This window comes from Sprattus sprattus (assembly GCF_963457725.1).
Source record: "Sprattus sprattus genome assembly, chromosome: 3".
In the NCBI taxonomy this organism is placed as follows: Eukaryota; Metazoa; Chordata; class Actinopteri; order Clupeiformes; family Clupeidae; genus Sprattus; species Sprattus sprattus.
In genome coordinates, this window is record NC_137922.1 from 6,915,019 (window position 1) to 6,928,823 (window position 13,805).

Below are 13,805 nucleotides of genomic sequence, written 5' to 3' on the forward strand. Positions count from 1 at the left end.
ATGATGCCACTGTATCTTACACTGATGCGTATAATACTCATATTACACATTCAAAATTCTTTATTCTTTATTTTAAGGATAGCCCCTTGAGATGTAACATCTCATTTTCGAGGGGGTCCTTCCAATACTTACAAACAATACAAAGAGAGTCGGGAGCAGGCACTACACATAACTCTAACACACAAACACAGAGACAAACACAAACAGATGTACACAACCATGCACACTCCAACAATGCTCCCAAGAACTAGCCCCCACATCCCCACTCCACACCAGTCAGTATTACAGAGTACAATCACAATCAATATATAAATAGAAATAGAACCCCTTAGCAAGAATGGAGGTAGACATTTGTACTGATAGATATACTATACACCTAAATAAATACATTTTCTTACAAAGCATAATGAGAGTATACAATACGTATTAGTAAGGATAGTAGTAGGGCTATCGCCAGTGTATGCCAATTCAGCCCAAGCTTGCAAATCATCTAAATTCTACAGTGTTACCCTCCCCCTATGAACAGACTGTTGACACCTGGACCAAGAAAGCCATAATTCCAGGTCTCAGGTGCAAATGTTCCCATTTTTTTTCATAAGCAGCCATTTATAGTGGATTAGCAATCTCTTACCATTTGCATGATTGTCTTATTACATCATACTAGATCGATATAACGGCATATGTTAGATCGGACACGTCGTGTGCAAAGGGGGGAGTAAGTGCTTTCAAAAGAGAACGAAATTGATTACCACATTTTAACATTAGCCTACATGGAACTGACTGAGGAGCTGATGACTTAGGCTGTGGTGCGGGTGTAAACGGCAGATCAACATCCCTAGACATGTTCACCACCGGCTACTGTCAAGAGCCAGACAACGGAGGTGATGGGAGACCGAACGGGACAGTCAATGACGTCAGACAGATGAACGCAACAACCATCGCTCCATCCCGAGCTCAGTCAATGCAGTAGCACGTGCATCATAGCAGTGTAAGCAGATGGCAGCACTTGAACAACACAATGACGTTGACATTAAAAGATATTTACTCTCTCTCTGCTCATATTTCTGATTTAGCATGTGGTGCTGTTGCTTTTTTCCCCCAAGCAAAGGTGCATCCCTGATTTGGGAGGCTGTCGGGTTGGTCTTCCCCCAACAGCGTTTCACGGGCAACACCCCTCCAGAATGTCTTCTGACTTCTCAATTCATTGTCTTTGAAATGGTGAAAAATGTGCGATATTCCATTGTGTATTAAGATATGGATTAAACAGCTTCAACACTGTAGAAATCTCAAACTCGATACAATAAACATAACCGGTTCTTCATACGAATCAAGTCAAGGATACTACTGAATGGGATAGATTATCACAGGGTTAATCTCCTTCGCGAGCCTAACCTACACATTAACCCATTATTAGCAGTTTATTCTTGAGCCTATTAATCCGAGGCTTTGCCCAATTTCCTTGACGAGTGATTTTACGCCAAATTATTTTACAGCATCTGCCTACCCCTGAAATAAACAATGTACAATATAGCGTAGCGAATAAGATCAGACAAGTCAGTGGAATAAATCATGCATCGCTTACATGTTTACATGCAACTGCTGAGACCCTATTATGATTTAAACATATTTCTAAATTATTTCTACTGGTCCGAAACAGACTGCCCAGAGTCTTGTTATCTTAGGATAGGTTACATTCTCTCAACCACCTTGTCTGTGAGACTGGGTGTGAATAGCCTCCCGACGGCCAATGAGGGAATCATTACAGTAGTTTATCTAACAAATAGCTCATTAAATGTTTCATAAAAGTAAGATTTGATCTGCATATAGAAAGTATATCTAATTTACAGACTATGCGTCGTTAATTTATTCTTTCTTTGTTTCGTATTCATGATGGAAAGGTGTGTATGTGTATCACGAATGCACTGGCTAGGATAGGTTGGTTAGAAACAATGCTGAAACCAAGGTAGTAGGGCACCTTTGTTGAAGTAATGCCAAAACAGGAGAAAGCGGTTATTTTCTCGAACGGAAAAAGGACTTAAAACTTTGCAAATGCATAGAGCGTTCTTACCCAAAGATCTGTTCCCCAACTCATGGCTGGTTGCTCTTCGGACAAAACTCTCCAATTGTCAACGTATCCCCCGTTCAAAACTCTAGACTGTTTCACCGTCTGTCGTCGTGTAGCCTCCTTAGCGCTGCAGAGCCAATTCCAAAGAGGAACTGTCTGTCTGATTCAGAGCTCGCACAGGAAGTTGGGATCTTGGAGGACACAGAAAAACGGGAGGTTCAGGTTATTCTACAACTCTGTGAATTAAACAATGTATCAGGAATAGTTGCGAAATTACATGAAACAGTTGTGTACCACAGAAGAAAATAAACGGCTCCAATGTCCTTCGAGGAATCGCACGTGTGTCATATCTGTCAATGGAATCATTGAGCTCAGAGCTCCCTACTGAATTCACCCCCAAAACTGTTAAAATATTTGATAAGGATCAACGTAGACGTATGCTGGAAGCTGAAGCTAAGTGAAACTGCCTGATAATTGTTAACATGTATTTTACTGGAGGTAAAGGTAAAATTATAAATGCTAAAAGGGTGATCTTCTGTCATATACCATATGATTATTCACAAAAGGGTCCTGATTGTCAGATTTAAAAACTCAATGGCATGCATATTTGCACATATCCTATAACGTTACAAATTACACCGCAAATGCATTTTCTGTGAGGGTGAGAATAATTTCATCCATATGTATTAGATGAACAAAGCATACTAATTTCAGTAGTTTTGACAGTGTAATTAATGGTCAAATAATGCCCTCTAGTGGTAACTTTTGAGCATCGCAGGGAATGGGCGTTCTGCTTTGTTTGCTTCCGGACTTCGTTCAATGTGACACCACGCTACTTTTTAGCTTGAAGACCTACAGCTTTTATCACACATCTCTTTTCTACATTATTTAATTGTCATGTACAGATGCATACTGGGGTAAGTCTTGTGCTATATGTTCAGCGAACCACGATCTTGACTCAGATTTGACTGTAGTAATATTTATGTGAAAATGGAAGGAGAAACTGCCTATTTAGATTTAAGCTAACAATACAAACAACTTTTGTAGCTAATAATAATTGCACCTGGCGAAGGTACAACGGAACGAAAACCTATAGGTTACACATACAGTCAATACATATTGCATTGAAAAGTAAACAAGGTTAACATGGAAAAAGGTTTATTTAGAGGGGAGTGAACGTGACATTTCATTTTCTCCTGAGGCGTCCGTTTGTCATTGCTGTAAACAGTGTCCCCAGCTGATTTATTGTTGACAACAGGGGTTTGAAGATCGAGGGTTCTATCGATTTGTCTTCATGCCTGAGACAACAAATGATGTCGGATAAAAAGTGGAGTGTTATTACTCGAAGTCGACCTCCGCGGTGCATTCATTCATGGATGTCACCGCCAACGACGAATCGGCGGCAACCTTTGACACACTTCTGGGCTGCACAAGTTATGCACCAGCGAGCACAGTCCAAGTCCACGAGCATTGCACGGAGAAAACGTCTGCCCAGTGCCTTTCCCGTCATAGACGGAGCCCTTCATCCAATCCAGAATCACGTATTTGAATTAAATTTACAGAACAGCCTGGTTTGCCAAGAGAGGTAATTTGTCAATTTCTCTCTTAAAAACAACAAACTTGACATATTTATCTGGCACATTCTGTTTTACTCTCCAAATAAACGTGTATTATTTCTCTATAGATATCACAAATATAAAGCGCAGGTGCTGAAGGGAGGCGGAGACAACGCTGTTCTCCGCCACACGCAGAGAAACAAAAAGCTGTTGGTCAGGGATCGCCTTCGCAGGTTACTCGATGATGAGGACTATCTTGAGTTGAGCCCATTCGCAGGACTGGAACTGCCCTATGGTGATATCCCTTCAGCAGGCGTTCTCACTGGTAGGTCAGAGCTCTTGTGAAAGCCACTGGATGATGTACATATGTGTTTTTAACTGCAAATAAAGCATTACTGAAAAGTAATGGCAATAATAACAGTAGCATAACTTCACCAGAACAACTGAAACAGCAAGTGTGCTTAAACATTGTGTCACAAACCAAGGGAACTCAACCTGAGGGCATCTACATTTTAATACTGTAACGTCGGTAAATTCTTTGACTTTGGGGCATGCAATTGTAGGTGGAAATTACCAAAACATTCCAGAATATAACAGGTTAAGTTAATGCTAAGTCGTTTGGCAGTACGCCGTTTAACATGAACGACTATGGGCTGGAAATATTGACACCAATTAATGAGTTAGGAAGTCTTAATGAGTCTTATTCTGCTTAAACGAATACACCTGGAATCATACATATACCTAAACTCGGGCTTTCAATGACACCTGGCCCCAGACAGCAAAGCTAACATTCTCACACGCTAACATTGGACACAAAAGCATGTCATGACACACATACTTCTTATTCAGAACACCTTTCGCTTTCTGCATGCTTGCTGGCATCACTCCGTTTTTTACCCAAGCATCTCGGAAGCTTCGCTATCCCTTTGCACGATACATTATGTAAAAAAAAATGCCATATAATCATTTTGAGTGTAGAGTGAGAGTGTAAAGACCTGTGCTTGTGTCACTTATTGCCAAAAAAGTGACCTGATTCATTGATCAATTTCATTTCACTAGAGCACTTTTAATTAGGCTGAATATTTTATTTTTTTTATCAGCAACATCTTCTCAAGTAGATGCAAATATGAGGAATTTAGAGAATCTTAGAAGCTGTTTCCCCTCTCTCCCTCCCCCCACAGGCATTGGCAAGATCAACAGACTGTGGTGTGTCTTCATAGCCAACGATGCCACCGTGAAGGGAGGCACTGCCTACCCCATTACAGTCAAGAAGCAGCTCAGGGCCCAGGATGTGGCCATCCAGAACCGCCTCCCCTGTGTGTATTTGGTGGACAGTGGCGGTGGCTTTCTGCCCCTGCAGGCAAGTACAGGGGGAATATACAGTACCAGTCAAAAGTTTGGACACACCTTGAATTTATTTGAGAAGGGTTTAACTTTACTTTTATTATCTTCTACATTGTAGATTAATACTGAATACATTGAAACTACGAAAGAACACACATGGAAGGATGTTCTAAACAAAAAAAAGTGTTATCTACCATGTAGAAAATAATTAAAGTACTGAAAAAACTTCTCAAAAAATGACAAAGTGTGTCCAAACTTTTGACTGGTACTGTACACTGACCTGCTGCAGTCAGGCTTCTCTGGTGTGTGAATAACCTATTCACTCTCTTTCACTCCTAGTCAGAGATCTTCCCCGACAAAAACCAAGGAGGACGCACTTTCTACAACGAAGCAATAATGTCAGCTATGAAGATACCGCAGGCAAGGAGGAATTAAATCTACAAGGAAACTTTAGGATCAACTTTTTATTTTGAGACTTTTTGACAATGAGAAACACCACTAGGTTTGATTTGGCGGTAGGGTTTCAGTCCAATCATGGCCAAGGCAGGCAGACATCTTAAAAATAGGTTTTGTGTTATAAAATGTTTAAAGTTGGTGCCCACAGGCTGAAATTTGACTAAGTGACCTGCCGTCGATTGACCCGGGAGGTTGGGTTTTAGTTTACAGTGATGAAAACTGTCAGTCACATAATTGGATATTAATAATATTTTGTGGTGCCTATGACGATAGATATCACTCTATTTTCCTTACCATTGAAACTCCTGTGTATTGTAACTGCTCTGTTTGGCCTGTAGGTGGCAGTAGTCTGTGGTTCCTGCACAGCGGGGGGTGCCTACATTCCCACCATGGCAGAGGAAACGGTGATGGTGGACCGCATCGGAACGATCTTCCTGGGGGGGCCCCCGCTGGTGAAGGCAGCCACAGGGGAGGAGGTGACCCCCGAAGATCTTGGGGGGGCCCGCTTACATGCAGAGTGAGTTCAGTGAGTGAGCCAACTAATCTGGGAGGGGGAGGGGGGGCAGAGGAATGGGAAATTGATGTATTTGATTGGAGTAGAACTGTTACATCAGAGTGTCATTTTAGCGGACGGATGATGCTCTAGTAGAGCCTTAGAGCCGGTGTTTAGGTGAAGACCAAGCATAGTCCTATAAGTATTCACTGAAGGTTGATATATTTGCCCTGGACACTCTGGGATGTTTTTACTAAAGCAGGTTTTATAAGTGAGTTGGAAAACAGCACAGTAAAGCTTTCTGAATATGGCACTTTAAACTACAAAACACTTTAAGCACAAAGTGCCATTTTGGATAGTCAAACAGTGCAGTCCCCTCCTTTAAACCACTGAGTAGTCCTGTTGTGTGAAACGCCCCTGGTCTGGACGTGTGCTGTGTTTAACGTCCCTGGTATGGACGTGTGCTGTGTTTAACGCCCCTGGTCTGGACGTGTTCTGTGTTTAACGTCTCTGGTCTGGACGTGTTCTGTGTTTAACGTCCCTGGTATGGACGTGTGCTGTGTTTAACGTCCCTGGTCTGGACGTGTTCTGTGTTTAACGTCCCTGGTCTGGACGTGTGCTGTGTTTAACGTCCCTGGTCTGAACATGTGCTGTGTTTAACGTCCCTGGTCTGGACGTGTTCTGTGTTAAACGTCCCTGGTATGGACGTGTTCTGTGTTAAACGTCCCTGGTCTGGACGTGTTCTGTGTTTAGAGTCAGTGGCTGTGTGGACCACTTCGCCGCCGTGGAGCAGGACGCGTACGAGGCCACCAGGAACATCATCTCCACGCTGAACTTTGAGCTGCCGGAGGAGGGGGACGAGGAGGAGGTGGAGGCCGGGCGTGTGGAGGAGCCGCTGCACAGCGCTGAGGGCCTGCTGGGTTTGGCTCCCAGGAGCTACAACCACAGCCTGGACGCCAAGCTGGTCAGAGCAAACCTGTTCCTGTGTGTGTGTGTGTGTGTGTGTGTGTGTGTGTGTGTGTGTGTGTGTGTGTGTGGGTGTGGGTGTGTGTGTGTGTGTGCTGGCTCCCAGGAGCTACAGCCACAGCCTGTACGCCAAGCTGGTCAGTCAAAGTCAAAGAAGCTTTATTGTCAATTACTTCTAATGTCAAGACATACAGAGTAATCGAAAGAATGTTTCCCACTCTCCTACGGTGAAACATATAAAGTGCACAGGCACAACAGATAAGACAGGACATTACCTAATACTAAGTACAACATACAGACAAGACATTACATAATACAAGTAGAACAAACAGATAAACGTATAGCAGCATACGTTTCAAAGTCAGAGCAAACCTGTTCCTAATAACACACCTTGCATGGATGCAGTAGCCCTGAGCACCGAGACAGTAGATCAGAGAGGGTATACGTTTGACGAACAAATGACAAGATGTTTGTGTGAGGTGTGCAAAAATGAATGATTAATGTACCGGTAGTCCCATTTACAAGCACTCAAACATTCCAGTAGTGGTTGGCCTAACTGTATACTCACATGTTGATGGTCAAATAAATTCATTACTCACAATATGGTGGCACTTTCTGCAGTGCACTTTAGTTGAATCAGAACTGACTATGCTTGGTTTGACTTGATATCACCACGTTGTTTACGTGATCATATCTTCCTCAGAGTAACACTGCATGACGTGTGTGTGTGTGTGCAGGGGTGCAACTGCCCAGTGTCAGGGGGGTATGCAGCAACAATTTTGGCGCCCCCCCCCCCACACGTTTTTTCTCTTTTCTTAAACAAATAAATAAATAAGTGTGCCAGACATCATCATGTATGGGCTTTAAATAATAAAGGGTTATTTGAAAGTATATCAGTCACTGCATGCCTACCATAATGGTAATGGTACGCTATGGTGCATACAGTATATGCTGTACACACACACACACAAATATATATACAGCCGCGGAAAAAATTAAGAGACCACTTCAAAATGATCAGTTTCTCTGGTTTTACTATTTAGTGGTATGTGTTAAAGTAAAATGTACATTTTTGTTTTATTCTATAACCTACTGGCAACATTCCTACCAAATTTCAAATAAAAATATTGTCATTTAGATCATTTATTTGCAGAAAAATGACAATTGGTCAAAATAGCAAAAAAGATGCAGTGTCTTCAGATCTCGAATAATGCAAAGAAAACAAGCTCATATTCATTTTTAAACGACACAATACTAATGCTTTAACTTAGGAAGAGTTCAGAAATCAATATTTGGTGGAATAACCTTGATTTAAAATGCATGCTCTTTTTTTTTTTTTTTTTTTTTTTACCATCGCTTTGGCGCTCCTATGCTGCGGCGCCTCTATGCGCCGCATACAGCGCATACCCACTTTTTGCGCCACTGTGTGTGTGTGTGTGTGTGTGTGTGTGTGTGTGTGTACTGTAACTTACAGTAGAGGTGGGACCACAGCATCTCTCATTCATGTCCCCAAACGTTTTGTCCTCAGATTGTGAGTCGACTCACAGATGGCAGTAAGTTCCAGGAGTTCAAAGCTCGGTACGGGGCCACACTCCTCACCGGGTTTGGCAGAATCGATGGGTAAGATCTAGGGCGTAGTTTTGCATATGGTCCATAGAGACTAGTCACAACCAAAGTTCTGGAAAGACACAAATGTCCCCAGCAATATTTTGTTAATTTTAATTGCCTGATAGAAAAAATAATTGTGCACAATATATTAACAATATTTGCAAACTCATTCGTTTTGTTATCTATACTATGTTTGTCGCCTAGAGGAGTGAATTAATACATTTTTACAAGTTTTCCAATGCGCCCTTGAGCCTGGGAGACAGGATGCTGTCATTTCATTGGCAGAAGAGACTCACGTTCTCAGCACTACTAAAAGCTACGAAATACGCCAGGGAATAATAATAAAGCCTCAAATTAGTATTTCGTTTGGTCTCAGCATTGATATTTTTTACTCTTTTAAGCTTTGTAGATAGGAAAATGCCACCAAAAAAGAAAATAGACATCTGAAGTTTATTCACCACCCAGAGAGTAAGAAGCCCAGGTCCCTAACTACCCACACAGTGCAAACCTGTTAGCGTAACATCGCCATCCATTTTACAATGGAAACATGTTTGGAAAGTTGTTAGTGTAGAGCATGTAACTTTGGCTTGTATTATATAAATCCCTAGTGTCTGCAATCTTTTGACCAGTGTGCAGCTGGTCTTGTTGAAGCCAGGAGGATAAAGCTAAACTGCCTACATTTTGGGACCATGCTAGTTGAGCCTAGTACCATCAGGCTAGCAACTCAAAGTGAAGTTAACTGGTGATAAGTAGGCCTATATGATCCCTTGGATAGTAATAAGGCTATCTCTGTTCCCTGTAATCTCTCGACCACTGTCAGCAGTCATCTAAGCATGGTTAGTGTCTGTATTAAATTGATGAATTACTGTGCAGGAAAAACAGCAGCCTGAAGCTACAGATGTAGAGCAGGGTGATGATTAATCAGCTTCAGGGGTTCAGGTGAGACCTTGAATTGTCCATTTTAGTAAAGATTGCATTAAATTGCAGTTTTTTAAGGAATGTTTAGACAATGTTACCCATGAATGTAATCTTTACACTGGCTATTTTGAGAATAAATGTTATACTTGTAGGTAGTAAAAAGGTGCTTTCAATTGGGATGCCCAAATGTATGCATCCTATATTTAATGAATACATTATTTCATTGCTCAGAAATCCAGTACAGATGATGTAGGCCTAGCACAGCTCCATAAAACCTGAACCAATTACCTAGATATTATGAATTAAAATTAATTTCAGAACGAACAAATGCATTGCATGTACTTCTCATTAGGTAATATTGTTTTTTAAGGCATTATTTTGAAATGCATTCAGGAAACTTAGAAATCCAGTGCAGATGTAGTGCAGATTGAGGAAGCAGCAGCTGGACCATCAGGGCTTCAGGTGAGGTCTCACTATTCTTATTATGTTTAAATCAGTTCCAAGTTCCACAGGTTATTAAATGTAAAAAAATCAAATGTTAATATATTTAATAAAGTTTGCGCTGGACAGTGTCCCTACCAATGCTGAGACCAAACCTACGCTCTTGGGTAAGATGAGATTGGGTACTATTAAAAAAATATAACACGCCATTTTAAAGTGTACAACCCACACATATTTTCTGTTTCATGATGTTTTGTGCTACTGATATTTTATTTTCAGAATCGCAGTGCCATGTTCTCTAGACTGCAAATCTTTGCGTCCCCTGGACCCAGTTGATTATTCGATTAGGTCAGGCCGTCTCTCTGAAAACAGGCTGGAAAATAAGTCTCTTCAGGCAGCTTTTATCTAGTCTCACAAAGAGCTTTTTTTTTTTTTTTTTTTTTCCTCTTCCCCGAGAACGTCTTGTTGCCATGGCAGCAGAGTGTTCTGGATGCAGAGAATTGCAGTCTGAGATATCAGGTGATATTGCACCAGGAATCCAGTCTGCTAGATGTCAGATTACTTAGATAAAAGTCTCTTGTCCTGTTGGGCTTTCGCAGACGTCAGAGCAAACAAATCATCCCCGCACTGAAGCCTGCTCGTTAACCGCTGACGTCCCCAATGGGCTGTGTGTGTGTGTGTGTGTGTGTGTGTGTGTGTGTGTGTCTTCTTGTGTACCCACAGGCATCTCGTTGGCATTGTTGCGAACAATGGCGAGCTCACATACGAAGCCTCTTTGAAGGGCTGTCACTTTGTTCAGCTCTGCGATCAGAGGGACGTCCCACTCATATTCCTGCAGAACACGGCCCCACAGCCCGGCCTGACACTGTCCAAGGACAAGGTACGCCTTCAGTCATACTGACCCAGACGCTCTTATGAGACGCCCATCTTTAGAGACCAGAATAGTATTCGATTAAAATTCTATTCAAAAGTAGAAAGACAAGTGGTCAAGGCATCAGTTATGTCTGTCTATTTGTTCTGATTGAGCATGCATGCACAAACACAGGCACACATACACTGGCACACACACACACAGGCACACACACAGGCACACACACACAGGCACACATACAGGCACACACAGGCACACATACACACACACAGGCACACATACACAGGCACACACACGCACACGCACGCACACGCACACACAGGCACAGGCACACACACACACACACACACACATACACACTAGCGGAGCTGGTGGGAACGCTGCTGTTGTTATAGTGTGGTTGTGGAATGTAGTTGTGCAGTGTGAGGAGGATTAGGCATAACGGTGCTGACACTTGGACAGCATGTGTGAGTCGTGTCCCGCTCTCACGCACTCTCTCTGTTCTTCTCTCTCACACACACACTCTCTCTCTCTGTCCTTTCTCACATACTCACACACTCTCACTCACTCCATCCTCTTTCCACCTCTATCTCTCACTTCATGTTTTTCTCGCCCTCCCCATCACCCTTTCTCTCTTTCTGCCTCTTTTTCCCCCCCTACCTCCAACCAACAAGGCTACACTGTTACACTGATAAGAAAGAAGGTGTGTGTCTGTGATTTCTTAAAGTGAGACAATGGTTTAAGAATGCTCTCTCTCTCTCTTTCTCTTTCTCTTTCTCTCTCTCTCTCTCTCTCCCTCTCTCTCTCTCTCTCTCTCTCTCTCTCTCTCTCCCCCCCCCCCCCCCCCCCCCAGGCCGTGGCCAACACTAACCGCCTGAAGGCGCTGGGTTCCATGATGTCAGCGGTGGCCTGTGCCTCCACACCAAGAATCACCGTGGTGATCGGGGGTTGCCATGGTGCTGACAGTTATGCTATGGTACTGCAGAAAAATGCCTAATAATGCCTTACGGTTTGTTGTGGTGGAAATTTGGCTTTAAACACAACACAGACTCAAAACACACAACACCCAAACAAAGCACCAACACAACTGTCCTCACAGATATACATGATCATTTACAAGCAGAGCATACATTAAGCATTGAATGTGGACACCCTTGTTTGGATGGTCCCGTGAAAGCTACAGGTTATTTCCTGTAAGTCATTGCCTGTTTTGTTTTATTTAGTGTGGGAGGGCATTTGACCCCAACTTCCTGTTCCTGTGGCCTAACGCCAGGGTGTCTATGGTGGCGCCGGGATGCTCAGATGCCCTCGTGCACGACGAAGCGGAGGCTACGCAGCTCAACAAAATGTAACAAGAGACTCCCAATGACCCCAATTAAAAGCTGCCAATTGTCTTCACCTACAGCATACACTCCTCTTCAGTATTCTAAGACATTAACTTAGTCTTTCAGAAAAACAATAGAAACAAACTGAATTTTTGATGCGTTGAAGGTCAGTAGTATGAAGTCATTAAACAATGTACTTTACCTGTTTTTTCATAGGCATGTGTCTTACTGTAGAACTGAAGGAAGCAGGTTAGAAGTGAGCTATAGAGCTTCTTGAACTTAAGTATACTAAATCATTATTTGATCTTCAAAGTTTTAAGTATTTAAGCGACACAAAAAAACTAAATAAAACTGATTACATTGAATGTTTGATGCACTGAAGGTCAGGTTAAGCTACTTAAAAGGTGTTTTGAATAAGTGTGTTTTTGTAGGCGCAGTGTCTAAGCGCAGTGTGTTGCTGTGTGCAGGTTAGATGAGGAGAGCGGTGCGTTCTACTCCTCTGGAAGACTGTGGGACGATGGAGTGATCCTGCCTCGAGACACCAGGAAGGTAACAAAAACACACTGGCAACATCTGAACAAACATGCCATGAGATATGCTCAGATAACAAGGAACAAAATCCCATTCATGGACGGCAGCTGATCCGGTAGCTCCTGCCATGAATCCTCCAGACCAGGGGTCTTAAACCCAGGCCCGCGGGCCAATTCCGTCCCCCCAAGCAATTGTATCGGGCCATTGATTAAAAAAAAAAAAAAAAAAAAAGGTCCATTGATTTTAAAGGGCCACCCCAATGTTTACCGTACAAATCTGGCCCCTCAATGACCCGACTGGACGCTAATCGGCCCCCGGGTAATTTGAGTTTGAGACCCCTGCTCCAGACACTGAATGAACAAGAAGCTGTCTGTAGAGTGGACCTGGTGTGGCTCTTCTCCATAGTGGGTCTGGTTAGCCACACTGAGAGCACACTGAGTGTGAGCAACGCTGATGTTCAGTCACTATCTGTCGGCTCGGGGTCTTCATTCATTTAGCATGACGGATGGGCTCCAGATTTGGACCCAACGTGGACCGTAACCTCTCCCAAAGTGAGCGCCCCTTCCCGGCCCAGTCTTACTCAGCACGGAGGCTGGCCACAGGAATCCCATAATTAGAAGCAGCTGGTGCTCCGTTTCAAACGGAAAAGTTTAAGCTGCGACACACAAACATGGGAATGTAGCCTACTAGGAGTCCTGCTCGTGTTTTGAGAAGTGTGTGGATGTTTTAGTTTTTGAATTTCATACGTATTTTTCTCTTTTGTTTAAACTAGTTAAATGAGATGAAAAAAACATTTGTTCAGAGCTGTTGTGTTCTCTCTCCCTCGCTCTCATTCTCACTCTCACTCTCGCTTTCTTTCTCTGTGTAGATTTTGAGCAACTGTTTGAAAATCATCAAACAACAAGACTATCAGATTTCCAAGGAAAAACGGCTGACTCCATTACTTCGACTTTAACTCTACCTCAATAACAATGAGCCTCTTTAATTAATGATTTCTTGAAAACTTCATTTTAAACACCTAAGTGCTAATCCTTTTAACCATATGCCTGTAATTCTGTAATTTATAAGCCAACAAAAAGACAATGCAAGGTTATTTTTTTTTGTAAAGAAGAATAAAGCAAAGTCTTTGTACTTAATGTCTTCTGTGTATCTCTGAGCATTCCATTGGGATTACTGAACACCACAAACCAGTAGCACACCACCAAAGGCGTTTCATCCTTGTTTATTTAAA

The 13,805-nt window shown here is 42.6% G+C and overlaps 2 protein-coding genes across 3 annotated transcripts in view; one reads left to right on the forward strand and one right to left on the reverse strand.

The window, feature by feature from the left end:
- The window catches only part of fnbp1l (formin binding protein 1-like), a gene marked incomplete at its 3' end in the record, with an annotated part of 53,571 nt that extends 51,391 nt beyond the window's left edge, over positions 1-2,180 (reverse strand). The window contains exon 1 of one of the 2 annotated variants that reach the window (XM_080834913.1): positions 2,069-2,180. In XM_080834913.1, coding sequence (XP_080691039.1) covers positions 2,069-2,092 — 24 coding nt within the window. In that variant the 5' untranslated portion in view covers positions 2,093-2,180. The remainder of the gene's footprint in view (positions 1-2,068) is intronic. The other variant, XM_080834914.1, reaches the window with a different exon arrangement.
- Positions 2,181-2,875: 695 nt separating this feature from the next.
- On the forward strand, positions 2,876-13,705 carry LOC308362314 (biotin-dependent 3-methylcrotonyl-coenzyme A carboxylase beta1 subunit). Its single transcript, XM_080834912.1, has 13 exons — positions 2,876-2,982; positions 3,324-3,650; positions 3,750-3,946; positions 4,803-4,985; positions 5,309-5,385; positions 5,760-5,938; positions 6,668-6,878; positions 8,409-8,500; positions 10,571-10,727; positions 11,572-11,694; positions 11,942-12,066; positions 12,511-12,592; positions 13,443-13,705. The coding sequence occupies exons 1-13, from the start codon at positions 2,963-2,965 to the stop codon at positions 13,527-13,529; spliced, it is 1,860 nt and encodes a 619-aa protein (XP_080691038.1). The 5' UTR covers positions 2,876-2,962; the 3' UTR covers positions 13,530-13,705.
- The last annotated feature ends 100 nt before the right edge of the window (positions 13,706-13,805 follow it).

Bases quoted from the DNA above. Each gene is read 5' to 3' on its own strand.
- LOC308362314 (XM_080834912.1), top strand. From the start codon at position 2,963: ATGTACAGATGCATACTGGG. The intron at 2,983-3,323 runs GTAAGTCTTGTG...TGTTGACAACAG, and splicing joins ATGTACAGATGCATACTGGG to GGGTTTGAAGATCGAGGGTT. The intron at 3,947-4,802 runs GTAGGTCAGAGC...CTCCCCCCACAG, and splicing joins TTCAGCAGGCGTTCTCACTG to GCATTGGCAAGATCAACAGA.